General features: G+C 42.4%; 2 protein-coding genes across 6 annotated transcripts; one reads left to right on the top strand and one right to left on the bottom strand.

Annotated features, from left to right (window-relative positions):
* The first annotated feature begins 384 nt into the window (after window positions 1–384).
* On the top strand, window positions 385–14,981 carry ears2 (glutamyl-tRNA synthetase 2, mitochondrial). Of its 5 annotated transcripts, none has more exons than XM_058090693.1 (25): window positions 386–804; window positions 976–1,131; window positions 1,193–1,382; window positions 1,446–1,596; window positions 1,786–2,107; window positions 2,188–2,296; window positions 3,189–3,342; window positions 3,539–3,669; window positions 3,746–3,881; window positions 4,045–4,186; window positions 6,970–7,054; window positions 7,370–7,445; window positions 8,290–8,388; window positions 8,740–8,863; window positions 9,173–9,273; window positions 9,351–9,431; window positions 9,521–9,658; window positions 9,867–10,062; window positions 10,147–10,323; window positions 10,683–10,729; window positions 10,805–10,914; window positions 11,006–11,139; window positions 11,209–11,342; window positions 11,445–11,555; window positions 11,930–14,981. In XM_058090693.1, the coding sequence occupies exons 1-25, from the start codon at window positions 612–614 to the stop codon at window positions 12,035–12,037; spliced, it is 3,405 nt and encodes a 1,134-aa protein (XP_057946676.1). In that variant the 5' UTR covers window positions 386–611; the 3' UTR covers window positions 12,038–14,981. The 5 variants fall into 5 exon arrangements, 2 of the variants coding, with proteins under 2 accessions (XP_057946676.1, XP_057946667.1); XM_058090684.1 differs by having other exon boundaries at window positions 387–804; window positions 11,209–11,378; window positions 11,930–14,959; XR_009132392.1 differs by lacking the exons at window positions 9,173–9,273; window positions 9,351–9,431; window positions 9,521–9,658; ... (6 more) ...; window positions 11,445–11,555; window positions 11,930–14,981 and having other exon boundaries at window positions 385–804; window positions 7,377–7,445; window positions 8,740–8,790.
* Window positions 12,220–25,751, bottom strand: LOC131140364 (cAMP-specific 3',5'-cyclic phosphodiesterase 4B-like). The gene is made up of 17 exons (XM_058090720.1): window positions 25,592–25,751; window positions 23,387–24,061; window positions 22,543–22,677; window positions 20,301–20,428; window positions 20,032–20,214; window positions 19,889–19,928; window positions 18,467–18,537; window positions 18,106–18,268; window positions 17,938–18,031; window positions 17,681–17,838; window positions 17,110–17,208; window positions 16,873–17,037; window positions 16,699–16,798; window positions 16,442–16,596; window positions 16,221–16,343; window positions 15,456–15,638; window positions 12,220–14,914 (listed from the first exon to the last, which is right to left on the bottom strand). The coding sequence occupies exons 2-17, from the start codon at window positions 23,426–23,428 to the stop codon at window positions 13,577–13,579; spliced, it is 3,177 nt and encodes a 1,058-aa protein (XP_057946703.1). The 5' UTR covers window positions 23,429–24,061; window positions 25,592–25,751; the 3' UTR covers window positions 12,220–13,576.
* Between the last annotated feature and the right edge of the window lie 467 nt (window positions 25,752–26,218).

The raw sequence follows: 26,218 nt of genomic DNA on the forward strand, positions 1-26,218 counted from the left end.
TATGAGAAACCTGTATAAGAATTTTTAAATTCCAAAGGAGAGAGACATTAACCTCAAAACACGTCACTGAGAATGACTATTGTCTGTTAATATCTGATTAATTGAATTGTCAAATAGTACAAAATGCAACATAAAATAAAATTGCCTTGCCTTGCTTTACAATTCATTTGCAATGAGTTCTAAGTTTACACTTAGTACACAATTCAACATGTTCGAAAATCAATAGGCAGAACATTCTACTCCTATTTTGTCCAAAAAGCGGTTCCAAGAAGTTGCTCCTAAGAAAAAAACAGGATTCCCAAAGTCGCTGAGTGACATAATTCATGTAACCACTAGATGGCAGTAAAAAAATTAAGTGTGTTATATTGTCGTCGAAGAAGAAAATTAACCAATCGCATTGCAGTGTTTCTTCGGCGTATCCGGTGTGAAATGTTGACACACAGTAGTATAGATTTTTTTTATTTATATTTGTAACGTTTTAGTTTAATGTTTTTAAGAAAATGACGTGCATGTCAACCAAACTGGTCTCGTAGCTGTTTGTCTAGCTAGGTTAAAAAATAATTCGGGGTCTGTCACACGTGTGACCAACACAACGCACTTTGCTGGTGACCATGTCAGGGTTGTTGCTCAAAAACTGTCGATGTCGCCTTACCTACAAGAATGCGGCAAACCTCGGGGGCTATGTTTTCCCCGCTGTCGTCAGAAAAGTGCGGATTAAACGGCACCTGGACCCGAAGCTTGTCAGAAGCTGCTCTACCATGGCTGGCGGCGAGGTGCGGGTCAGGTTTGCCCCAAGCCCGACGGGTAAGGACAATTAATATTAGCCTGAGGTACAAGCTGCAACATGTGAGAAAAAGTCATCCTAGAAGAGAGGAACAAATCCATGTTTTGTTCCACTTGCACTTGCCGTAGGTGCCCCAGTGCTTTTGCCCATGCAATGTTTTGATAAAGGGTTTAAATGTCATGCTCCTGCAGGTTTCCTGCACCTAGGAGGCCTTCGCACTGCCCTCTACAATTATATCTTCGCCAAGAAGTACGGAGGCTCTTTCATCCTGCGATTGGAGGACACTGATCAAAGCAGACTGGTACCAGGAGCTGCAGAAGCCATAGAGGACATGCTTGAGTGGGCAGGTAGGACATACTGATTCACAGTCATCGAAATTAATTAATCAACACGAATTTGACCCTACAGGTATACCTCCAGAGGAGAGTCCAGGCCGAGGTGGGCCTGTGGGTCCGTACCTGCAGTCAAAGAGGCTGGATCTCTATAGAGAGACGGCGTCACAGCTTGTTGAAAGTGGTCATGCCTACCACTGTTTTTGCAGCTCCCAGAGACTGGAGCTACTCAAAAAGGAATCTCTGAGGACAGGACAAACTCCAAGGTAGCCAGATCACACTTGGACGAATCTGATTTAGACCTTCATCTCATCTTCCTTCCTTTTCAGGTATGATAACCGGTGTCGACACCTTCGGGCCGAGCAGGTCCAGGAGAAGCTGGCCCAGGGAGTGCCTCACGTCATTAGGTTTCGACTCAAGGAGGGAGTAGAGGCCTTTCAGGATCTCATCTTTGGGTGGAATCGTCATGAGGTGGCCCAGGTTAGATTACTTCCATTTCTGGTTTAATGGCTGTTATCACATGTATCACCTGTTCTATATTGGCTTCACAATAAAACCAAAAGCCAAAGAAAAAGCACATCAAGCATGATTGTCAAACCTTTTGTATGTATTTTGAGGCATGCAATTTGTTTTTAAAGCTAGCTCTCTTTCCTCTGTCCTCCCCTCCAGGTAGAGGGTGACCCTGTGGTCATAAAAGCAGATGGTTTCCCCACCTATCACCTGGCCAACATAGTGGACGACCACTACATGAGGATCAGTCACGTCCTGCGGGGCTCTGAGTGGCTCATATCCACCTCCAAGCACATCCTCATGTACCGTGCTCTCGGATGGCAACCGCCCTCCTTTGGACACCTGCCTCTCTTGACCAATAAGGATGGAAGCAAACTGTCAAAGAGGCAGGGGGACATATTCATCCAGAAATTCAAGCGAGACGGCATCCTGCCAGAGGCTCTGTTGGATATTGCCACCAACTGTGGCTCAGGATTCAGCAGTGAGTGATGGATGCTTGTACTGGTTACTTTTATTGCATTTTAAGTGGCATCTGCTAACACTTTGTTGTGCTCTCGGTAGCAAATCGAATGGGACGGACATTAGACGAGCTGATCTTGGAGTTTAACCCCTCGAAGATCACAACGCACTCTGCTCTGCTTGACCTTGACAAACTTCTTGAGTTCAACAAGTGAGTCGGAGTCACTGTCTTTTTTATATCCTTATTAGTAATGTTGTCAAATCCACTTTAATACACCAATTCTTTTATTTTGAACCTTAAGGTTTGATTATGCTACAATGTACACTATATGCCAGCCTTTCTGACAGCGTCTTGATTCTGTAACGGCTCTGTTGCATTTTTCCTGAGCACCTGAAACTCTGACTAAGCTATTTCACTTCCTGTGTGGTCTTAGTAATGAACAATGGCAACTGAAGCAACATCCAAATTGTTGTTGGAACTTGAACTAAACCATGTGGAACATCAGTCACTTTATTTTTTTTTTTTGTCTGCATGAATATCGACATTGGCTTAAGCTGGTACTTTTTAGTCGTAAGAATGCAGTGGGCCGGGACTTGATGAGTTGGTTGTCCACATAAGCGGGTTCCAATCTATAAATGTTTAACACCTTTCGCTCTTCCACCTTCTGCATAAGGATCCCAAACAGGTGCTCAATTGAGTTCAGGTCTGAAACAAACTTGGTCACTCCTTCACGTTCTTCATCTTTCTCAGTAAGGCACTTTCCAAAAGGAAGGGACCATGTTCTGTTTGACAATGTCACTAAATGTTGGAATTCAAGTTTCCCTCAATGAACTACAGCTGCCTCAGTGCCAGCAGCGCTCGTGCAAACACAAGACACAATTATTTGCTGCCTCAATTCATGTCATGTAATTTTCAGTGCATACTGAAAATGACTACTCAAAGGTATATCCAAGTTTAATTTCTATAGCATTTCCCCTTGAGAAGATATACTGTAAGAAAAATGGCTGCTGAAATGTGAGGGGTGTTCTCTATATGTACACCTTTTAAAGCAGTAGTTCATACTGGACTTAATATTTCAAATTGCCCCCCCCCCCCCCCACAGAATCCACCTTCAGCATCGTATTGAAGATGAGCAGCAGTGCAATTTTCTGATAAAGGAACTGCAGGGACAAATCCAGAAGGCTTATGCGGCCGAGCTGCAGGATGAAGACATACTGCATGAAGATTATATCAGGCGGATTCTGCACTTACGTAAGGTAGCTTTACGCAGTCAGAATAACTGTCATTTCTGCCACAATTGTATGTTTAAAATTATACAGAAGTGGTTAAATCAGAGTAGGGCTATCACGATAATTAATAAATCAATTAACCGCGCAAGAAAGAAAAACTAACTCGATAATTTTGCCGGCTTCTGCATTCATATTGGATTGAAACTATTCTCGTCCCCTGCAGGGTCACATATCCTCACTGGGGGAGCTTGTGAGTCCTGATTACTCATACCTGTGGGTGCGCCCTTCCCTCTCCAGCGAGCAGGCAGCAGTGCTTTCCACGGAGGCCGGACACATTGCCTCACTGGCACTCAAGTATGCCACTTTAATTAAAATACCTCTGCAAGCCCACCTGAGAGGAACATAGCTGTATTTTATATGTGCTTTATAGATTAATACAAGAACATGGAGAGGCCCCAGCTGTGGATGAGCTCAGCAGAGATTTAAAGATGCTGGCCAAGCAAACGAAAGCCACCAAGTACAGAGAAGTGATGAAGCTCTTACGGCTGACACTCAGCGGATTGCAGGTTAGCACATTTTACATGACGGTTTGCTTGAGTTGAGGTGGTTTTGTGGCATGTCTCAAATCGTACATTTTTATGATGACAGTAAAATGAGTCATTCACAAGAGTGGCAATATAGAAAGAGGAAGTGTTTTTTTGTTTTTCTCATCCTTTGCTATGCTTGCAGCAAGGCCCCAGTGTTGCAGAGATGATGGTGGCTTTGGGGCCTGCAGAAACCAGCCATCGATTCCAGAAGCTTCTGTTGCTTGCTGAAACCAGTCCAGAGATACCATCTTTCTCAATTTCCCTGAGAGGCTCCCAGAAAATCAGTACAACACCTGGCATTACGGACATCTTATAGATCATCATGATTAACTTTAACCAAGACTGAAAATAACAAAAGCAACTATAAAACAGTGCAAGAAATCAATACTGATGTTAGTAACTATGTATAAATAACTCAAAGAAGCGATTGTTTCATGCATTTGGCGTTGATATCCAGACTTTCTATCAATTGACATTGTTTGGATCAGATAATAATTTGCATCAATGCAAATGGCAAAATTTGATCAAATGTTTTTTTTATTTATTAATCCCATCAATGGCATAATATAGCTGTCGGATACGAGTTCCAATATTTTGATTGAAACAAATAAGCTGTCTGCAACATGGAATTATCCATATAAAAAAACACAAGGGCATCTGCAATTGTATGTCTGTACTGTATACAGTACTGCACTGTGTATACTGTATGTCTACAGACTCTATAATGCAGCTACGCAAAATGAAATGGATAGCATACCATGTGTTCATGCCGAAGCATCCCGACAGACGTTGATACTGCCAATCATACCATAACAGAAGCTCAACAGGTTGGTCATAATCTAAGGTAGAAACAACACACAAGCCCAACACTGTAATTACAAAGCCACATTTAGTTGTTATAGATCTATAATGACCAGTAAAATGACACGTTGATATTTGGGAACTCTTAATAGACATATCATGGAAAAGGATATTTTATTTATTTTATTTATTTGCACATCATACAGTGACTAAGCAGTAAATAATCAATAATTAGCCCCCAATTTCTTGATCATTACGTCTATTGACATCCTCAGGACTGTTCAGATTGTAAAAGGCCACAGTCCAGTTGCAATCGATTGAATGCCCATGGGAAGACAATGACCTGGATGAATGAGATGTATGAGAATATTCACCGGTCTATTGATATCTCATTAAGCACGGACACAGGGACAATGCATGATGGCATGTCGGCACAAAGAATCATGGAAATTGCAATCTTCTGTGCTTAGGTGTAGTTGTCAAACTATTACCAAGGATCAACTAGTGTTGTTTCCGCACAAATGTTCTGGACCATTTTGAAAGTATTATGGAAATAAAACTCAGATTTTGTGTGTCAGAAGTTAGGTGTTGTGGTCATTTCATCAGGTATAACTCAAAGGTCTTTGTCCAGGGTGAGGCTGGGGCACTGAACGAGATTTAGTTTGTGGCCCAATTTCAGTCTTTAATGTTACTAGGTTTTGATTTTAGAAGTTGCTAACTCAACCCTGAAAGGCTGCAAATGGCACAATTTATTGAAAATATAAACCTTGCATCTACATTGGCTCTGATCTGTCGTTGTGGACCGTAACAAACATAGTGTTTATGCCAGGACGGGAGCCGGCCTTTGCTTTGGTGCAAGAAAAAGAACGTCACATAAAACTAAATATTGTATATGTATGCATAATAGTATTAGTGTGGAATTGAGTACAGCATGTTGTTCTTGTGTAGCCAGAGTGGATTAGTGCAGTGACTGGATTGATAGATTAGTGTCATTAGTTCACTCAGGAAGTGTGACAAGTTAATTGTAAGTTCTGCAAATAAACTTGTTTTGCCTTAATTACACTAAATAGCCCACAATTATGGTTACTTGTATAATGAGAAGTGGAATTTTGTACAAGGAACATTACTTGTATAGTTGGCAAAGTGTAGATATAGTTCACAAGTAGAGTAACTACAAGGAGTATGACTAGTGAATGCAGCGTGAGTGTCACATGTCACGTCAGGCAAGAGTCAGTTTGACAACTTCTCTGACACGCTCACGTCAACAACCCCGGACATATAGCAGAGAAGAGGCAATGGCGACCGATGACAGCCAAGCAACCTTGGAGTCATGGCTGAGTGAGTAAGACTGTAGCATATCTGAAAAGTTGTCATTTTCTTTTGAACTTTGTATTTCAGTTCTGACGCAACGTCAGTGAACGCATCTCCAAATGACTTGGATCAGCTGCGTTGTTTTCGCATTACTTTCACGGCTTCCAGAATGACTTTGATGCTTAAATTGCGATATATTTGGATTTGTTTTGTGCCCTACAACAAAAATATTTGTCTAAACCTGACACGGGAACAGGAAGTTGGTTTGGTTGTCTAACCAGTGGCGCTCGCGAAAGAAAAAACATTCGCGATTGTATTGAGTCAATAATTTAAAAGGAGATACCAAATGAATACCATTTGGGTACATAAATGTGTAGTATTTCTACGTGAAATGGTTATTTGCGACGAAAGACGGAAACATACGTACAACTACGTGTACGTTTTCCCGCTGTATGTGTTACATTACAATATCTGCAATGCTAGCATGTACGGTTTGTAATATACTGCATAGTATGTCTTTTGTCCAGTTTGGTTAAATGTATTAATTCATGTTTGTGCTTACTTTTAACGTATATTTGAATACTTGTAAACAGACAAGACAAGTAGGTTTATTTCCAAGAATGTGCTTGAATCAAAATACATGTACCGCCTTTCAGAGTATGGTTTTGGCATAACAACATTGCCAATGCACGTACATATCCCACATATTTTAGGTATATTTCATAAACATCACAAATTGTAGTGGGCTTTCTGTCATTGTAGAATTACAACATCTGCAAGTTGAAAAAAAGTGTGTAAATCTCAGTTCGCTTATGTTTTATCACCTTATTGCTGTGCCTGTTCTGTCTCACTTCCCCTATTTGTTTGTGTAACATTACATCAGTTTCCAACGTAGTTATTGCAACCTTGTTCCTGTGTCCTTCGTCCACTTTTCCCCCCTCATCAAATGTGTCAGATGGTGCCACAGACCCAACAAACCAGGAAGACAGATGGGACAGCATACAGGGGTTCTATCAGCTGGTCAACAAGGAAGCTGATGGGTGAGTACAGAATGAGATAAACTTTACATTCTTTATGTTTACGTGCTTAAAGTCAATTTAGTTTTTCAGTGGAAGCACAATTTTGAACGTTGTTGCCTCACATCCATGTTGTGATATTGCTCAACGTCCTTCCAAGCGTGAAGAGCAGCCTCCTCTATTTCCCCCTTTTTTCTTGTAATCTGTTAATATTATATTTAACTGGGTTCCATACATTTTCTTGCAAGTGCTAGATAGCCTGATTTCAACATGATTAATGTAGATGGTGCATGAATGCTTTATATGTCATAAATTCTTTTATATCTTAGTTTGTGTCAGTCCACAGGTGGCTCTTAGTCTTCTTGCACATAAAATCCAATCTCCTCAAGAAAAAGAAGCTTTGCAAGCTTTGACTGTAAGTAACTCCTCCCTCACCTTGAGTGATGCACAGATAATAAGAATGTTGGCAAATTGCACAAAGAAATACTTCAGCCTCTTGAAGACTGCAAGACTTCAAGCCATATAGCCTTAATTATAATTATTATCATACTGAATAGTGATGTATCCTTGGGAGTGACCAAGATGGATAGGATCAGGAATGAGTACATCAGAGGGACATTCCATGTTGGAGGCCTTGGAGATAAAGTCAGAGAGGCCAGACTGAGATGGTTGGGACATGTCCAGAGGAGAGATAGTGAATATATTGGTAGAAGGCACTAGAGGTAGGAGGCGTAGAGGAAGACCAAAGAGGAGGTTTTTGGATGTAGTGAAGGAGGACATGGAGGACGTGTGGGAGAGACAGATGCAGAAAAAAGGGTTAGATAGAGGAGATTGATTTGCTGTGGCGACCCCTGAAGGGAAAAAGCGAGAGAAAGAAGAAGAAGACTATCATACTGAACAAACAAAGTTAATTTGCAAAAACAGATCAGTTTTAGAATTGCAGTTATAAAGGGGCTCTTCATTCACATATTGCATACACACGATAGGTCCACAGTGTGTGGGGTTGACTGGGTGGGGGAGGCGTGACTAATATCTGCATCTAACCTTGATCACATGCTGGCCTGAATGAGTGATTTCATTGGATTGCATCTAAATGGAATCCATCCAGAGTCATTGTTGGTGTCACTTGCAGGGTCTTCTGACATCTCATGTGACATCCGACCACACGTCCTTCTGACTTGTCCCTGTTTTTTTGCAAAGGGACATTTACAACATTTGCTTGTTACACACGGCTTGTGAACGGTGCACTTTGTTCCTAGGTTCTAGAGGCATGCATGAACAACTGTGGCAAAAGGTTCCACTGTGAAGCTGCCAAGTTCCGGTTCCTTAATGAGCTCATCAAAGTCTTGACACCAAAGGTAAGAATTAATGCCAGTGCTCAGACATCTTTCGAAAATTACACTGCAACACAGTCTGTTGGATTCTGATCGTCTTGTTTGTATTTTGGAACAGTTTTTACAACAGAAAAATTTAAATCTATTCCAGAGTCAAATTGTTGCCGTCATAAAAGCTTTATTAATCATCTTAGTAGATGTATAAGAAATGTTTTAAGGAACATTATAAAATGAAGTTAAATTAATGTCATAATAAACAACAACAATTAAGGTCTTTGAAATCAAGTGAGGTGGCTGCTTCCTTTTTGGCCATATGTGTCATTAAAAAGACAAAATGAACAAAAGTCCTTTGCATGTTGCATGTTCTCTGTGCAGTACTTTGGTTCGTGGACTGCCCAGAAGGTTAAAGATCGACTGACTGAGGTTCTGTACGGCTGGACACTCTGGCTCAAAGAAGAAAAGAAGATTCAGGAAGTTTACTCCATGCTGAAGAAACAAGGTGCAGAGTTGACACTCACCGTATATACCATTAAGGTTCCAATTCAATTAACTGAGTCTCTTGTCGCTGGGCTTGTGGTTTACAAAATCAAAGAACCGCCTCTAATTAGCGGCGAGTCACTGGCACATGGTCAGCATTCAGCAGCTTTATCTCCCTCTTCATGTGTTTTAACATGTTATCCAGCTATTCAGCGGATGGTGAAAAACTCATGTCATACTTGTCACACTGTTCTACTTGCTGTACTGTTATTTCCAAGTAAAGCATTTACATTACATTTGTTGCCATTCTTCATGCAATCTGTTTCTTTAGGCATCATAAAGAAAGATCCAAAACTACCAGATACAGTCATAATGGCGCCTCCACCACATAGAAGCACAGACTCTGTTTTTGACCAAGAAGACAAGGCAACGGTGTGTGTGTCTGTGTTAGTAAGCATTCCACCATTACTGCAGTAGACATTGTACTTATTTGTGCTTTTTTCCTTCAGCTATTAGCCAGATTACTAAAAAGTGGACGCTCTGAAGACCTGGAGACTGCCAACAGCCTAATTAAAAGCACAATGAAAGAGGTAAGGCCTCTTATGACAGATGTCATGCAGTGCACACATTATTCATTTTTTAATGTTTACATATATATATATGTGTGTGTGTGCCTTAGGAGCAGGAGAAGGCTGAAAAAGTGTTGAAGCGGCAATCCACTCTGAAGTCAGTGGAGAGCAGTACCAGGCAGCTCAGAGAGATGTTGGACCAGCATACAGTGACTGGATCGCCATTACAGCCTAGTGATGATTTAAAGGTAGCCACTTCATACACATTACTCCATCCAGTGCAAGACTATATCCTAATTTCTGCATATACAGATTATATAAAGTTGATAGTGGTTCATTGATCACAAAGTTTGCCATTTAGTCCTGAAATATCCAGATAACAGAATACCAATTTCTGCCACATAAAGTGGAAAACTCTATAATTACACATAAATACACTACACGTTTCTATTTTAGGCCCTGTATGAGAGCTGTGAGCGACTTAGACCGAAGCTCTTCCGCCTAGCAAGCGACACAATAGACGATGACGACGCTCTGACACAGATCTTGGCTGCCAATGATGATCTCACACTTGCCGTCAATGCCTACAAAGAGCAAGTGGGGAGGCAAGAGTGTAACGGAAAGAGCAAAAATGAAGTAGCAACAGAAAAGAGTGAGGCCACAGAATTCCCCCTTTGTAACTGATATATTTATTATACAGTATTATTGAGTTATTGACTGAGCGATGTGATTGTAGCTCCTACAAGTCCCGGAGAGATTAAAAGCTACCACCTCATCGACCTCTCGGCTTTTGACTCACCGAAGATGGAAAGAAAAGCAGATTCACCTTCCTCCTCTGAGTCTTCCTCACCTGTCTTCTCTCATCTGCAAATAACCTGCAACTCAATAGCTGAGCAGAGGGCTTCGGGTTCAGGCAATACTCCAAATTTTCTATATCATTGCAAGAACAAGATCAGTCATATTAGGTCATATTAATGCACTATTTTGTATTTTAACATTAATGGGGTTACTCTTACCCGATTTTGAGTGACACTTAAAGGAAAATCGGATGAGGTCACACCAGCACATTATTTTTGTAAAATAATGGGAATGCTGTTCTATGTCATAGCAAGAACCCGACTGGTTTTTAGTGATATATAATTCAAGGTACATGCCGCATCTTGGGTCATCGTCCTATTAAATCCATTAATCTGTCTTTCAACTTTACCCTTCATGGATTTTTCTTGGATTTGGTTGAATAATATTGAATTGAATATTGTCCTTTAATTCCAGAGTTAGTTCTTCCTCCTCCAAAATCATATTATGATGACCTGATGCAAGTAAGACTTTCTCATTGATTTCTGTTGAATTCTATTGAATTTCTATTCTAGTGAATAACCGTTTTGTTTTTCCAGCTTAATGGAGGAGTTGATGAAAGAAGTGCAGAGCAGACTGTGGAGAGGGGCCCTGTGCTCAGAGCCCGTGGATGTGCGGGGAATTCTTCATCAAATGGAACAAACATATGGTGATCACAACAAACCAAACCAAAAAAAACAGTTTAAACCTTTTATTTGTTGTGCGTGTGCGTCAACTGCCACTTTTTTCCCCCCTGTCAGGTCACACAATCAACCATTTACAAGTTTGGGATCCTCTTCCAGTCACTGTCAACCACCCGTACGTCAAGAGGACAGCATTTGTCAACAGCATGTACTTAAGAACGTCTTAGTTCCCATGGAGAACATCAAGTCTAGTACGTCTGCAGCCTGTATGAGTGTGTTCTCGCTCCTTCATAGTCACCAACACTTTATCTTCCCCCTAGGTCAGTTGGAACCCATCACCATATACAACCAAAGCGGTGTCCACGTCTCGCTGCACTTTGCCAGAGACTCGCCACCCGGTCATCCTGGTGTTGCTGTGGTTGTCCTCTCCACTGTAAACACATCCTCCCTGGAGGTGAAAGATTTTTTGTTTCAAGCTGCTGTGCCAAAGGTAAAAACACAGAATAGTGCGAGGGGAGGGATGGATGAGTGTCAGCTTCCTGTTTTTGTCCTGCAGACCATGTCAGTGAAACTTCAACCTGCATCAATGACACACCTGCCTTCCTACAACCCACTTTTGCCCCCGCCTGCTATTGCACAAGTGCTCCTGTTAGCTAATCCACAAACGGTGAGTTTGTTTTGTTTTTTTATACAGTCAGCCTAGTAATTTTATTGTGGTCCCTAGGAAGAGTATCTGCTCCTGATGCGGTAGATAATGGGAATCCAAAAACACCCCAAAACATTATTCTCACTAGTTATTATGAACACAAAGACCAGTAAAGCCGTTTTTGAAGACCAATGTTTCCAATCAAATGTGGCTTAGTCTGCGCTCTATGAGTGCTTTTCTAGTTTGGTAATGCTATTGCTCATAATTACTTACCGTATTGAGTGAGCAGTAAATTTCCTTTTCGGTTTCATGCTTATTATCACACTTTTCCTCTCCTGCCATTTTGTGGCATCTTCAAAGATTCACTTCCATCTTTTATTTTTCTTTCTCTATAGCGTAAAGTGCGCCTGCGCTACAAGCTCACACTGACACACGGACGGCAACAGTTGATCGAGACTGGAGAGATACAAAACTTCCCTGACTGGACCTCTATGATTGGCTGATGAAAAAACACATTGCTATACACACACACACGCACACACCTCAGAACCTAGCCAGGATGCAGAGATTATTAACTGTGGATAATAATAGTTTGGCTTGTCCCTTTTTTGGACTTGTCATTGTTTTAATATTTTTTTATGTCACTATACTGCTGGTCACATATGCCAAAAAAAAGTTAATTTTATGCATTTGTTACATTTCATATTCACAACATGCCATAAGGAGGAGGTCTATTAAGACATTTTTAGGGAATTATATATGGTTTGGATATTATGTAAACTTGCCCAATGATACTGTATATCTCAAGGCTTGTCTGCTGCCATCGATCTGAATAAATCAAAACCAAAGGAGTGTTACCAATTTAAAATGGTTTAATCTGTTCATGCGTTAAACTAATAACTATTTATAGCACTACAAACTAATTGTTTAGTAGAAAGTAATGGATTATTTTTAGTGGTCCCAACATTCTCAGTTTATGTTTAATCACTATCACATAGAATGAGGAAAACATAAACACTCAAGACAACTCCCCGTAATCAAAGATTGTTGATATGTCAACCAGGTTTAAAATGTTATTTCATTTTAAATAACATATTTAATTATGTTATTTCAACCACTGCCACACAGTTGTATTTTGTTCTATGGACTTAAACCTCACTGGGTGTTAAGTGAATTACACTCGACAACTGAAGGGAAAGCCCTGGAGCAAAAGCAGCCAATTATTCATTTAACCTTCAAGTTACAATTCACTTTTTGAGACGCAGAAAAATAGAAAAAGTCATCTGGATTGATCATATTTATTTTGACATCTTGAGATTAAAATACATGTTTGCTATGTACATATATGTAACAGTGGGTGATAAAGTGCCAAAACCATCTTTTTTTATTATTATAATTTTTTTTTTTTTTTTTTTTACAAAACTTGGATTTGTGGAAGACCGTCACACCTTGAGCCTGGACCCACAATGCATTGCTTGTCTTGTTGCTGCTAGTGGCTCACTTTGGCACAATTTGCCCTGCCGCCCGACCTGTGGGTACAGGGTGTTCACTTGCCTGCAAATTATTATTTGTTTACACATGTTCTTCTTGACAGTACTGCTCCACTTTACAAGTGTAAAAATAAGACGACAGATTTCACATTTTTTTGCTTTTTGTTTTAGGACAAACAGAACAAGTTTTGTGTGGTCTGGATGTCCCATGTGGCATCTTCCTCATAGAACGACACAGAAGACAATGGGAAGTATAGTTAGTGAGCTCGGGAGAACAGGCACAAACTTATTTGCATGAATGTGTTACTTTGTGACCCTTTGAAAAGGTCAATAAAATAGGTTCAACCCTTTTCGTGCCTCTGCTTGCTGAGGTCCTGACCAAGCATCTGCTCCACTGGAGTCTGAGGTGAGTGCAAATCTCACAAACTCTGACCTTTCACTGTGCATTGTCACATGGTCAGGTGGGTGGAGCATAAGGTTGATAGGCTGACCCTTGCTCGTGCACCGTAACATCTGTATCTTCTTGTTTGACCCTGTTAGGTTTGGATGTCACTAACTCTCTTCTTCCTCCTTTGCATCTCCATCCTTTTCTTCTTCTTCTTCCAGCCCTTCTTTCGCCTCATCTTCTGCGTCCACCTCCTCCACTTGCTCCTTAGTCTCTGCTTCCTCTTCTTCCTCTTCAACCTCGTCTACACTTACCATCTCCTCACCTACATTGCCATCTTCCTCCTCCACATTCCCCTCTGCCTCCTCCTTCCCATTCTCTTCTTCTGGTTCTTCCACATGCCCCTCTTCCTGTTCCTCATCATTTACATTCCCTTCTGTTTCATCCTCATTCCTCTCTTCCTGCTCCTCCAAATTCCCTTCTGTATTTTCTTCTTCCACATTATCTTCTGTTTCACCCTCATTCCTATCTTCCTGCTCTTCCAAATTATCTTGTGTCTCTTCTTCCTCCACATTCCCTTCTGTTTCACCCTCATTCCCTTCTTCCTGTTCTTCCAAATTCTCTTGTGTCTCTTCTTCCTCCATATTCCCTTCTGTTTCATCCTCATTCCCTTCATCCTGCTCTTCCAAATTCCCTTGTGTCTCGTCTTCTTCCTCCACATTCCTTTCTGTTTCATCCTCATTCCCATCTTCCCGCTCTTCCAAATTCTCTTGTGTCTCGTCTTCTTCCTCCACATTCCCTTCTGTTTCATCCTCATTCCCTTCATCCCGCTCTTCCAAATTCCCTTGTGTCTCGTCTTCTTCCTCCACTTTCCCCTCTGTTTCATCCTCATTCCCTTCTTTCCGCTCTTCCAATTTCTCTTGTGTCTCATCTTCTTCCTCCACAATCCCTGTTCCGGCATTCTCATTCATCTCTCCGTGCAGGTTTTCACCTCTTTCCTTCTTGTCCTCTGGCACTCCATCTTCAGTTTCCCCTTCACCCTCATCCCCCTGTTCCTTTTCCCCTCCAGCATTGTCTTCACTTACTGCATCTTCTAGCTGCTGCTCTGCAGTTTTTTCATCCCCCTCCCCTTCCTCCTCCTCCTCCTCTCCATCATCACAAACTCCATTCTGCTTGCTGTTGTGGTTCTTCTCATCCTCCCTGTCAGCTTGGCCACCATGGCAGGGGGTTCTCTGGCCGCGGGAGGCCCGCCCACATCCAGTGCTGCTCCTGGTGTGCCCATTGTTGTGATTGTTGTGCTCCAGGTCTTCCAGTGTGAGCTCAAACTGGAAGCGGTCGTGCTGCAGGTGGTGCCTGTCCGGTGGTGGGGATGGAGACTGAGGCATGGTGTTGAGGTACCACTCCCGGTTCTCCTCCAATGTGTCCAGAAGCTCCTGGGCGTCCGGGTGCACCAGATCGGCCCATGTCTCCCACAACGGGTGGACAATATAGTCAATGAAACCCACCTAAAAGGAAGAATAATGACTGTAAATACGGAATATCACAAAGGTGAGTACACACCTCACATTTCAGCAACCATTTTTGTCAAAGTATATCTTCTCAATGGACATTCATCCAGAAATTACATTTGGGTATACTTGAGAGTAGTCAGTGCAATACAGATGAACTAGTCACTAAAAATCACTCAACAGTCAAGGATGGTGGTCTGGGGCTGCATGAATGCTGTTGAAATTAGGGAATTGTGGTTCATTGAGGGTGTCATGAATTGCATAGATCAAAATAGTGCTCACAACAAATCTGGACTGTGATGTGTATGCTCTTGTGTTGCCACTGCCTATGTTGTAACCTATTTTAGTAAATATACATTGCTGTACACTGACTACTCCAAAGTATATCCATATTTCATTTCTATAGTATTGTCTCTTGAGAAATTGTACTATAATAAAATTTTGCTTAATGAAATTATAGAATCACAATGCAGGGACTAAATTGGTTGAATTGCAAAAGAGCAAATCCTTCAATATGACAATATCCACTGAGCTCTACCTGGCTCTTCTCCACAGAGGCAGTGTGTTTGTCGCACATGGCACTGATCTCCATGCCACGCTCCCTCTCCTTGTCACCCTGGCGAAAAAACTCCTCCATGATCCTCTCTGTCCACTGTCGATATAGCGGTAAGGTCTTGGTAGGATTGCTCAGGTCGGCGCAGTGCACCATGTTCCTTAGGACCTGCAACACATGCGGTTGTTGGAATTTGAACAATTTTTTTTTAGATTTACATTAGTTATTGAACTAATGAAGTATTGAGGAACTCATGAGTACAGTAGTTACTGAGCGACTAAGGCACATAAATTCTGGGTAGTTACTGAGGAACTAACTAGTACTGGTTAGGGTCAGGTAGGTTTGTTTCTCATTAACTACTGTAATTTTGTGTACCTTAATGTAACGCGTTACCAAAAGTCTGCTTGATTCATTACCACACTTGTCAAAATGAAGTGTTAATTAACTAGCAGGTGCAACAACTCAACAGCATAAATGTGTGCAATACCTTGTTGCTAGGGAAAATTTTGTCAACTAGCCCCCACACATTAAGAAATCACATATACCCCTTACACACTAAAAAATCACACCTGAAAACAGTAGCAATGTTTGTTTGTTTTTTTATTTCCACACATTTTCTCCATAGCTCTGGTGGTGTACAATGCAGATATGTCACTGCTGAAAACATGTCTGCGTTGATTCTCAGTCGTCCAGGTCATGGTAATCCACAAAGATTTAAGATTCTAAAAGCATCCCAACTTGGCAACCTACCTGAATCCGCTCATTGTAATGATCCAGCAGCAACACACCAGAGCTGGTGACCTTTTTAGTCTCGACCATGGTCTTCAGATCAGCCAACAGGGTCATATGTTTGGACATGTCTGTTGCCAAAACCTGAAAACAGGAAGAACACACACTTAGTTTCTTTCCGGTCATAAATCCCTGATAACTGCTTGTTTCTCATGTCTGTCACTTAGGATTGTTGCACTAACAATATCGATGACGAGTTTGCGAAGACTCTGCCGCTGCCGCTTGGTGAGGTTCTGGAAGATGTCACAGTTGTCCTGATGGAGGAGCTTGAAGCCCACAGCCAGGTGGTGGTTCTCCAGAACAGACTCGTCATTGTACATAAGGGCCAGCTCGGAGTCTGGACAGAGAGAGAGGCAAGTAAAAGTGGTGGAGGTGCTGCAGATAATGACACTACGACATGACTTTACTAGAGTTAGGTCTGGTTAAATTGTGCACTCACTGGTGTTGATGAGAAACTGATTGGAAACTCCAGGATGGTCGACATCGTGGATGGCTGCAGCGAAAAGGGCGGCGAAGATCTCGAGGTCGGTGAAAACAGCCTGAGGACAAAGGTAATGAGTAGGCCGTCAAAACAAACTACATTACTTTGGCATAGTGCGTATATGTGACATACATCAAGAGCAGGCGTGGAGAGCAGTACATGTGTAGACTGCGTGACATCTGCAGCATGAAGGCTGTTGTGGTACGCCACGTTGCCATGGTAATGGTCTTCCAGGGTCATCACGTAAGTGACAAAGGTGTCTACAGGGATGCGGAAGGTCTTCAACAGTTCTCGCTCCTCAGAAAGTAAATAAAAATAGAGATCCACAAATAGTCCAAAACTCATACATACAGTAAAATCATGAAGTACCTGGAAGATGGCATACATGATGCAGCTAAGAGGTCTGTTGTTGGACAATTCGGCAACTTGGAATATGTTGAAGCTCCACTTGTCCAAATCTTCCAACTCCTGCTTTAGAACACACACACATACATAAATGCACAATATGAAATTCATTCATTCATTCATTTTCTACTGCTTTTTCCTCACAAGGGTCGCGGGGGGTACTGGAGCCTATCCCAGCTGTCTTTGGGCGAGAGGCGGGGTACACCCTGAACTGGTCGCCAGCCAATCACAGGGCACATATAGACAAACAACCATTCACACTCACATTCATACCTATGGACAATTTGGAGTCGCAAATTAACCTAGCATGTTTTTGGAATGTGGGAGGAAACCGGAGTACCTGGAAAAAACCCACGCATGCACGGGGAGACAATATAGTACCGTTTGTACTGTGCAGGTGTACTTGAAATTACAAGCACTGAGTTTTACATCAAGTAGCTCTCCTTGATTAAGTTGTTAAGAGCAGTTAAGTGACACTTTTCTCCCTTCTCAAATGGACAATGACTGAATGTTCTGAACAAACGGGCGTCGAGACCTTGGCAAGCTCATCCTCGTGATCTGTGTTAACTCCGAAGCGAGGCATGGAGGCGCTGGACAGGCTGGAGCTGTGGGACAGCTTCCTCACACCACTGATATGACTCATTGGTTTGTCTTTCAGTGTCGGAGATGGGATCTCCACTTCGTTTTGCTTGTCTACAAATTGACACAAACACAATCTGTATTGTACTGCATTGTATTTGTACCACAAATTGTGCTTGTTTTGTAATGTGGCAGGATTGTGGCTGCACTCACCCAGGAAGGTGCTGGAGATGTACTCTGACACCTGATTGCCTGAACGACTCATCTCAGACAGGTGGGAAAGCTCTCTGTTCAATATCCTCTTGAACTGTAGGACATAGTAGAAGTGCTCAAAAATGTCCTTTCTTATAACAGGGAGATAAACCATGGCTTGGCTCCTACCTTGTTGGATGCCATCTCGCTGACCGAGCGGTGCGTCTGGATCGTTTCCAGCTGGTCCAAACACCAGTCCAGTTCTTCCAACGTGTCCAAGGCGAGCTGCTGGTACTGCTGGTCCGAGAGCGTGGCCCTGGGACTGACACACATGCCACTCAGTGGTGACCTCCTGAGTTCACAGGGAAAAAAGGCTAGTGAACTTCTTGGCAAATAATCTTTATGAATCAACAATTTTCTTTAAATAATATTTTACCAACATAAAGAAGGATAGGAAATAAAATGTCATAAAATAATAATGTGTAGTAATTTGGAATGTCAATAGAAAACAATACAAAATAAAATATTGGGCATGAAATAATATACTCACTTGACTGTGGGAGTGGAGACATTGGCGAGGATGGTGAAGTTGCTTCGCACTGATCGCAGACTGGCCAGAACCTAATTCATCATCACACAGGATCAGCTTCAAGTCATGTTTTTGTGTTTTTACACACACGATAACTACAGTTCCACCAAGCAGTTTAGTTCAATGGTTCAAAGTTGTGAGCGGTACCAAAATAGGTCATTCATACGAAGGATGAAATGATTCCTTGAATAATTTGAGTACTTCTATTACAAAAAATGATCTAAGAATTTTCTCTACCTCGAAAAATCATCACATGGGCTTGAGAGAAGTGACGAGAGAGAAGGATTTTTAAAAAGACAGAAAATGTGGGAGTATTTCAGGCTAAACAGCAAGTTGAACACTGAAGTTTATCCATTGTAATGCAGCACTTGCATACTACAACAGCACATCTTCTATGTTATGGCGTCTCTAAAGACACCCAGAATGGAGCGGAAGACCCGAAACCAGGTAAAATTAACGTACAGTAAATTGATTGGATTAACGTTAATGTTTGTTACTAACAACATCATAGCCGTGTGCAGGAACTTCCTGTCCATCTCACCAGAGAGCCTTTGCTGACTTTCTGTTCACTTACACCGTCCTGCATCTTGACATTTCATTGGTTGAGCAGCAGTTTCTCTTAATTATGACTACTTTTCTTTACATTGTATATTGTTAAGTGAAATGTTGTGTTTTCTCCTGCGTCTCCATAGAATCAGTACATTTCAGTGGAACACTGGATTATTAAAATATTCGATAGCTGCAGCAACAGCACTTTGGCATACTCAGCAGTGGTACCTAGAGTATGGAGCTAGACACACTGTTGATTGGGTTAAAAGAAAGAACATTTAGTGGCTCTTCCTACATTCGGTGTCACCAGGGGCGTTACTAGGTTCTGGGGACAGGGGGGGCTAAGCCTTCTGGAGATGCACAGGATATAAATGAAAGTAGTAGACATTTAAAAAAAAACAAATAACAAAAAAGAATGGGGATATGACTTTCCCACTTTATACATATTTAGTAGGGATACTCAATTGTTTTAGATTAAATTTACACAAGTACACACAATGCTGCTCAAGCTCTGCAACCGTTCTGTCCAGTGGACAGTGATCAATTATGTAATAATCATTATTATATTATTAATTAGCCTATTATTATTATCATCATTATTCTTCTGATTATTACTAGTAGTAGTATTAGGCTAGTATTAGCCTGCTTATTGGCTTGCTTATTAGCCTGCTTTTGCCCTAATATATGAAATTTGAGATTTTTTTTGTAAAAAAAATAAAAATCTAATTATTTAGGGGGGGCTTAAGAACATTTTCTTACGTTATGTAATGCCTAACTAAAAACTGCTTGGTGGACAAGAGTTTAATGTGAAATGAGCAGTGGGGCCGTCCTGACCTGAGCAAAAGGAGTAACGATGAAGTCCTCTGCTGTGTGCCTTTTAAAAGAAGAGAAAAGACATGATGAGCATGGGCAACCTTTGGCCGCATTGTGTACACTGTGGGTGGGTGGGTGTGTGTGCGCTCTCCTTCTTCCCTCACCCTTCGCTGGCCAGAGATGAGTTCCGCGAAACCGTCTTGGGCGACATATCGTAGTCTGAGTCCGACCGGTAGAGGAAGGACTCCCTCCTCTGGCTTTGAGGGAAGGACGTATGCAGGGTGAGGCCCGGACTCTGCAAGCCCAGTGGCGTGTGAGCGGGGGATACGCCATTTTCTCCTTCATAGCTGCAAAGTGACAAGACGTCATAGAGATTAAATCAAGGAAAGTGTACACAAAAGACGTCTGGGGGGCCACGAAGTGGGTGGCAAACCTGTCGGCGTCGGCTTGCGTGATGGAGATGCGCGGCGGGATGCGGAGGGGGAGCGTAGTGGGACGCGACACATTGCCAATGACCTCTGGTGAACGAGTGCGGTCGCGAGGGCGGAGCCAGCAGGGAACCTGTAGATGGCGATGGACATCATCAGTCACTTGGCAGCGCCGACTGCGACCCTAATTGTAGCTTTCTAATTATGTTTAATTACCATAAGTGCTCCAATTAATGCCTCTATTCAATTAACCGCTGAGTCCCCTATAGTGCCAGGTGTGTGCTCGACAAATGCAAATAACTGCCGGGGTCTCTAATTAGTGCTAGGTCAAAACACATCAACAGCTGTGATTGTCAGCAACCCACGATGTAGTTTTTAGTAAATCCACAGGATGGCAGTAGTTGCATTTAAAGTATCATGAGTGGTCAGCATTAGTGATTCTGGCTCTTTTTGGAGAGTCATTTCTATTGGGTCGGCACCTCAGATTTTTCCATGCACCCATCCATTTGCTATGCTGCTCATCCTCCCTAGGGTCACGGGTATGCTGGAGCCTATCCCAGCTGTCTTCCGAGCGAGAGGCAGGATACTGTAATTGTAATAAATTGTAATTAGGGATATCAGCATAAAAAGGCGATATCAGTTAATATCAGTATCATCATGAAAACCATTCATTCATTTTCTACCGCTTATCCTCACGAGGGTCGCGGGGGTGCTGGAGTCTATCCCAGCTGTCTTCGGGGCAAGAGGCGGGGTCCACCCTGGACTGGTTGCCAACCAATCACAGGGCACATATAGACAAACAACCATTCACACTCACATGTCGCCAATTAACCTAGCATGTTTTTGGAATGTGGGAGGAAACCGGAGTACCCGGAGAAAACCCACGCATGCACAGGGAGAACATGCAAACTCCACACAGAGATGGGGTGGAATTGAACTCGGGTCTCGTAGCTGTGAGGCCTGCACGCTAACCACTTGAATAATTTTTCCCCAAACAGTGCTTTTGTTGTAGACCATAAGCACAGTGCTGTAGTATATTTGGAAGTTAATAGAATAGAGGTGTTTACATTTACAGTATTATAGCTATTAGCTTGGGCATACCTCTCGTAGCTTCATACCTATGGACAATTTGGAGTCGCCAATTAACCTAGCATGTTTTTGGAATGGGGGAGGAAACCGGAGTATCCGGAGAAAATATGCAAACTCCACAGAGAGTTGCCTTAGCAGAAAATCGAACCCAGGTCTTCCTGACTTCCAGACTTCCAACTCTACATGCTAACAACTTGTGCACCATGTGGCGTCCTCAGATTTTATTTTTTTCACAACCATCGGGTTTGGTGGCCTGCTGCCACAACTGGCACCGACCACCTTTCACCTCCCCCAGTATGCAAACTCTGCTGGAGAGTTGAAGACTGTACAAACCGGAGACTGCCAGACATTCCCAGCAGATGCTCACAACACATTTAGGTCTCCCAGATCTGTCCGACATCCTCCCACGCCATCTAATCCAACTCATCATCAGGTGGTGATCAGTTGACAGCTTAGCTCCTCTCTTCACCCATGTGTCCAGAACATGCGGACACAGGTCTGATGATATGACTACAAAGTTGATCATAGACCTGCAGCCTCGGGTGTCCTGGTGCCAAGTACACTTATGGACATCCCTAAGTTCCAACATGGTAGATGTGATGGACAAACTGTGGTTCACACAGAAGTGCAATGACATCACAGCACACGCCCCTCTAGTTCATTCCCCACATCATTGCCCACATGGGCGTTGGAAGTCTCCCAGTAGAACAACAGAGTCGCCCCTACTTGGAGACCCTACCAGGGCATATAGCCCCAGACAACATAGCTCAGGATCACTCGGGCACTCAAACCCCTACGCCTCGATAAGGTGGTGATTCATGGAGGTGATTCATGATTTAAATGAGAATACGGTTCTATTGTCTTACACAGTATGCTGCCAATTAAAGGTACCAAATATGGTTCTTTGCCTGCCATTGAAAAGCTTTGCCATTTTAAGGCAACTGAATGATGAAATAACCTTCAGAGTATAGCGGCCCCAATCCCATGAGTGCATTTAAATATTGGCAAGCATCCATACCGTTCCAGTGTTTAGCCAAAATATAAATACTGTATATATGAATTGCAGTAAATTAGCTTAAGCATGCTTTATAGTATGCGCATCATAAACATCCACGTGCTTTTCTAGGCTTGTGTGCCTGTCCTGTGTTGGCTCATTACCTGTAGACTGGATGACAGTCTCCTGCTCCTCCCCCTGCGTAGCTCCGCCCCCAACGTGGCCCCAGACGTGTAGGATCGGCTGTAGCGTGGCGACTCTGCCTTCTCCCCTGCAACCGTTATGTCTGTGTCATCGCCCTGCGAGACCATAAGGAGAAACAGAGGCTCTTCATCTTTGTGATGGAATTGTACATCCATGTCTGTGTATCCTATTTGTCCTGTGGAACAAAAGCATAATTATAAAAAATGCATGTATGTATGTATGTATGTATGTGTGTGTGTGTGTGTGTGTGTGTGTCTGGGATAAGGCCTCTACAGACTGAGTTCTTGGATCTGCACTGCAGTACCGTAGCGACAAAACACTGGGGGAACAGTACCAGTTGCTAGGCAACAGTGCCTTGTTGCTCCCATGCTGCGCTTCAAGTTGTCATACAGACCAGATGTGGAAAGATGATGCTCACACACACACGTATGTACAGTATGTGCCATGTACAGTATATTTAAAATAATATACTGTGTTTGTGTGTATGTGTATATACATATATATATATATATATATATATATATATATATATATATATATATATATATACTCAGACATTTACACGTTTACACTCCTACAGAAATGCACTTGGTATGATCAATAAAAGGCTGTTTGAATAATGCATGGTATCATGTCCTTCATCGAGGATGAAAGCATTGCAAGGAAACGTCCTCCTCTAAGTGGATTCATGTGCACAGACCTTGAGGACAAGAACAAAGGAAGGCAGGGATGTGTGAAAGTCACAAGGTACGTGTGCGTATATGTCATGGCCTTTCAACAAAACCCAAACGTGACACTCCTTACCTCTTCTCCTGTCACCGACAGCACGCTACGACTCTTCTTCATCCTGATTGGCTCGTTCTGGGCCCCAGGGCGGAGCGTTCCAGAACCCAGGCAGCAGAGCAGGTGGAGAGCCAGGACCGGAGAGGTCAAAAGTCACTGCAAGGTCAAACCTGGGAAGGAGGGATCAAGGTGTGGGGGTCTGATGGGGTCAGACCGAGTCACTCCCGGCGTGCATTGAGGCTGACTCAACCAACACCTCAGTGTTCAAAGTAGACCCCACCCACAATTCATTTACAGTAGGTGCCCCTCTGGGCCGTCTTTTTTGGTGTTGTTTTGATTGCTTATTTTCCAGGCAAGCCACAGACGAGAGAGACAAAGAACTCACTCCATTTTGAAACAAACAAACAGATCCCGGGGAAAAGATCCAAGTGCATGTGTTCCTGCTTGGGCCAGGTGAGCCAACAGCACATCTCTGTCAGGGCCCATGACAACAGTGCTGGGAGATTCTCGGTAAAAACATATTCCCAAGTCCTCTAATCCAACACGGAATCGTCTTTGCATATTTCCAATCTTGTATATGTGTTCCTATACCAATGTAGAAATCCAGAAGCATCATCTGTGGTCATCCTTTCAGGATTCAGGATGCATCACTGGGAAATCATCCTGAAATTCCTTCAGTGGCTCTTCTTCTCGCTCCTGTGGGGAAACAGTAACAAGGTGAAACACGCCATAGTTTCAAGCTTTTGATGTTTGTATGATGTTCTTCTATTGCTTGCAATTTATTGTTTTATTCCTGTTTTATTATAGCATAGGGATGACTAATGTATATGTGTAACATGACATGTCTCCTGCGGTAGAATTAACACATATGTCTTGTGTACAGGATTTTTTAAATATTGGTTTTCAATGCGGCCAAGTGGTTAATACGCAGGCCTCGTGGTTAATACGTAGGCTTCGCAGCTAGGAGACCCGAGTTCAATTCCACCCTCTGCCATCTTTGTGTGGAGTTTTCATGTTCTCCATGTGCATGTGTGGGTTTTCTCCGGGTACTCCGGTTTCCTCCCACATTCCAGAAACAGGCGACTCCAAATTGTCCATAGGTATGAATGTGAGTGTGAATGGTTGTTTGTCTATATGTGCCCGGTGATTGGCTGGCGACCAGTCCAGTGTGTACCTGGAATAGCTGGGATAGGCTCCAGGACCCCTCGCGAACCTCGTGAAAATGAATGAATGAATGAATAAATGAATGGTTTTCATGATGGGGAAAAATCTGATACCGATATCAACCGATATCCGAATGTTTTGATAATGAAGTTGAAATATTTCAAGTGTAAAGTCATAATTTTACTGTAACATTATTGACTTAATTTTAAATTTTAATTTTAACTTAACTTTATTGTTACTGTAACTTTATTGTGATAATATTGCATCCTTATTTTCAATACTTACTGTGGGGCCCTAATTACCATTCATCTTTACTGCGTTATAATAAATAAATGGCTACAAATGTTGAGAACTTTACAGCAATTCACCCATAATTGAAGTCCTTTTGTTTAATCTTTCAACAAGAGCAGTTGGAATTAGTCTGTACACAATCAAACATTTTGCTATTAATTTCCCCTTTGAGAGCCCTTCACTGTGCTTCATACCATGCACGAGGCTGACACACACACACCCCACATGAACCTAAATCAGCCAAAATGACAAGACATGACTAAAACGCCACTAACGCGGACATAAACATTGTTGTCATTGCGGTGGCCTTGCTGGAGTGTGAGCTAATTCTCAGCACATACTGCAACACCAAAATCTCCCTCATGTTATATAATTACTTGGAGCCGTCCGAGATGACCCAATTCCATTTTTACATTGGGAGACACTTGGCATGTTGTATTGTTTTCTGATCAGCTGGCAATCACACACACATACACAAACACACACATGCATACAGGGTCAAACAGTCTGCTTTCACACACACATAAAGGGTGAGGATAAAAAATGAACACATGCATGGTGACACAGTGACATACATGAGCAGACAATGTGGAGGTAGCCACCAGAAAGCACCTCAGTGTGAAGATGCAGTGGAATACAAAAAAAAAAAAAAAACACGAGTGATGCTCGAGTGCGTAAGAGGGACGTCTCAAAACACACACACATACACACAAGCGAATAGACGACACACGTCAGGCTGCAGCATTTTCTGTCCAACAACAACACGCTCACCTTGATGGCATCCAGATGAAGGCGGCGGGCCGGGCCTCCTCGTCCTCTTCCTCCCCCTCCTCCTCCTCCTCCTGCTGCTTGCTGGCCGTGGTCGCTCCCTGCAGACGAACCGTGCATGTGTCACAAACACTCTGCGTCTTCATGAAGACCAGCTTCCCGCCCTCCCTATCTCTCTCCTCACTCTCTCTCATCCACCTCCTCCACCCTCCCCCCACTCACCCATCACCCTCCTCAGTGGTTCCAACCAACCAAGAAGCCTACCTCCTCCTCCTGTTAAATAATAATCTCCACCTCAGTACCATCCCTACACTTTTTTTTTTTTTTTTAATTGGAAGTGCCCTTTCCTTTCACACTAATCTCTCCCTGAGATAGGACCATTGAAGGACATATGTAGGAATTCAAGAAAAATAGGAATTGGCTCATTCCTTTTCTGGGAAAATCTGATGCAAATGTGATCATTTCTGCACATTACCTTTTGTGTAATATATATGATATGATACAGTAATATCATTCAATAATTTATTTGAAAAATAAGTCATACAGTTAATATGTTTACATATGTGTTTATTATTATTACATTCTGAATTAATTCTGAAATAAATACCAACTACAATGACAATAGTAATA

This window comes from Doryrhamphus excisus, chromosome 1, assembly GCF_030265055.1.
Source record: "Doryrhamphus excisus isolate RoL2022-K1 chromosome 1, RoL_Dexc_1.0, whole genome shotgun sequence".
NCBI classification, from domain to species: Eukaryota; Metazoa; Chordata; class Actinopteri; order Syngnathiformes; family Syngnathidae; genus Doryrhamphus; species Doryrhamphus excisus.

Excerpts from the sequence above, each read along its gene's own strand:
- ears2 (XM_058090684.1), top strand. The coding sequence starts at position 612 with ATGTCAGGGTTGTTGCTCAAAAACTGTCGATGTCGCCTTACCTACAAG. Across the intron at positions 3,343-3,538 it reads GGATTCTGCACTTACGTAAG|GGTCACATATCCTCACTGGG; the intron begins GTAGCTTTACGC and ends CGTCCCCTGCAG. Across the intron at positions 7,446-8,289 it reads AAGCTTTGCAAGCTTTGACT|GTTCTAGAGGCATGCATGAA; the intron begins GTAAGTAACTCC and ends CTTTGTTCCTAG.
- LOC131140364 (XM_058090720.1), bottom strand. The coding sequence starts at position 23,428 with ATGAAGAAGAGTCGTAGCGTGCTGTCGGTGACAGGAGAAGAG. Across the intron at positions 17,038-17,109 it reads TCATGTATGCCATCTTCCAG|GAGCGAGAACTGTTGAAGAC; the intron begins GTACTTCATGAT and ends TTACTTTCTGAG. Across the intron at positions 15,639-16,220 it reads ATTACAATGAGCGGATTCAG|GTCCTAAGGAACATGGTGCA; the intron begins GTAGGTTGCCAA and ends CATGTGTTGCAG.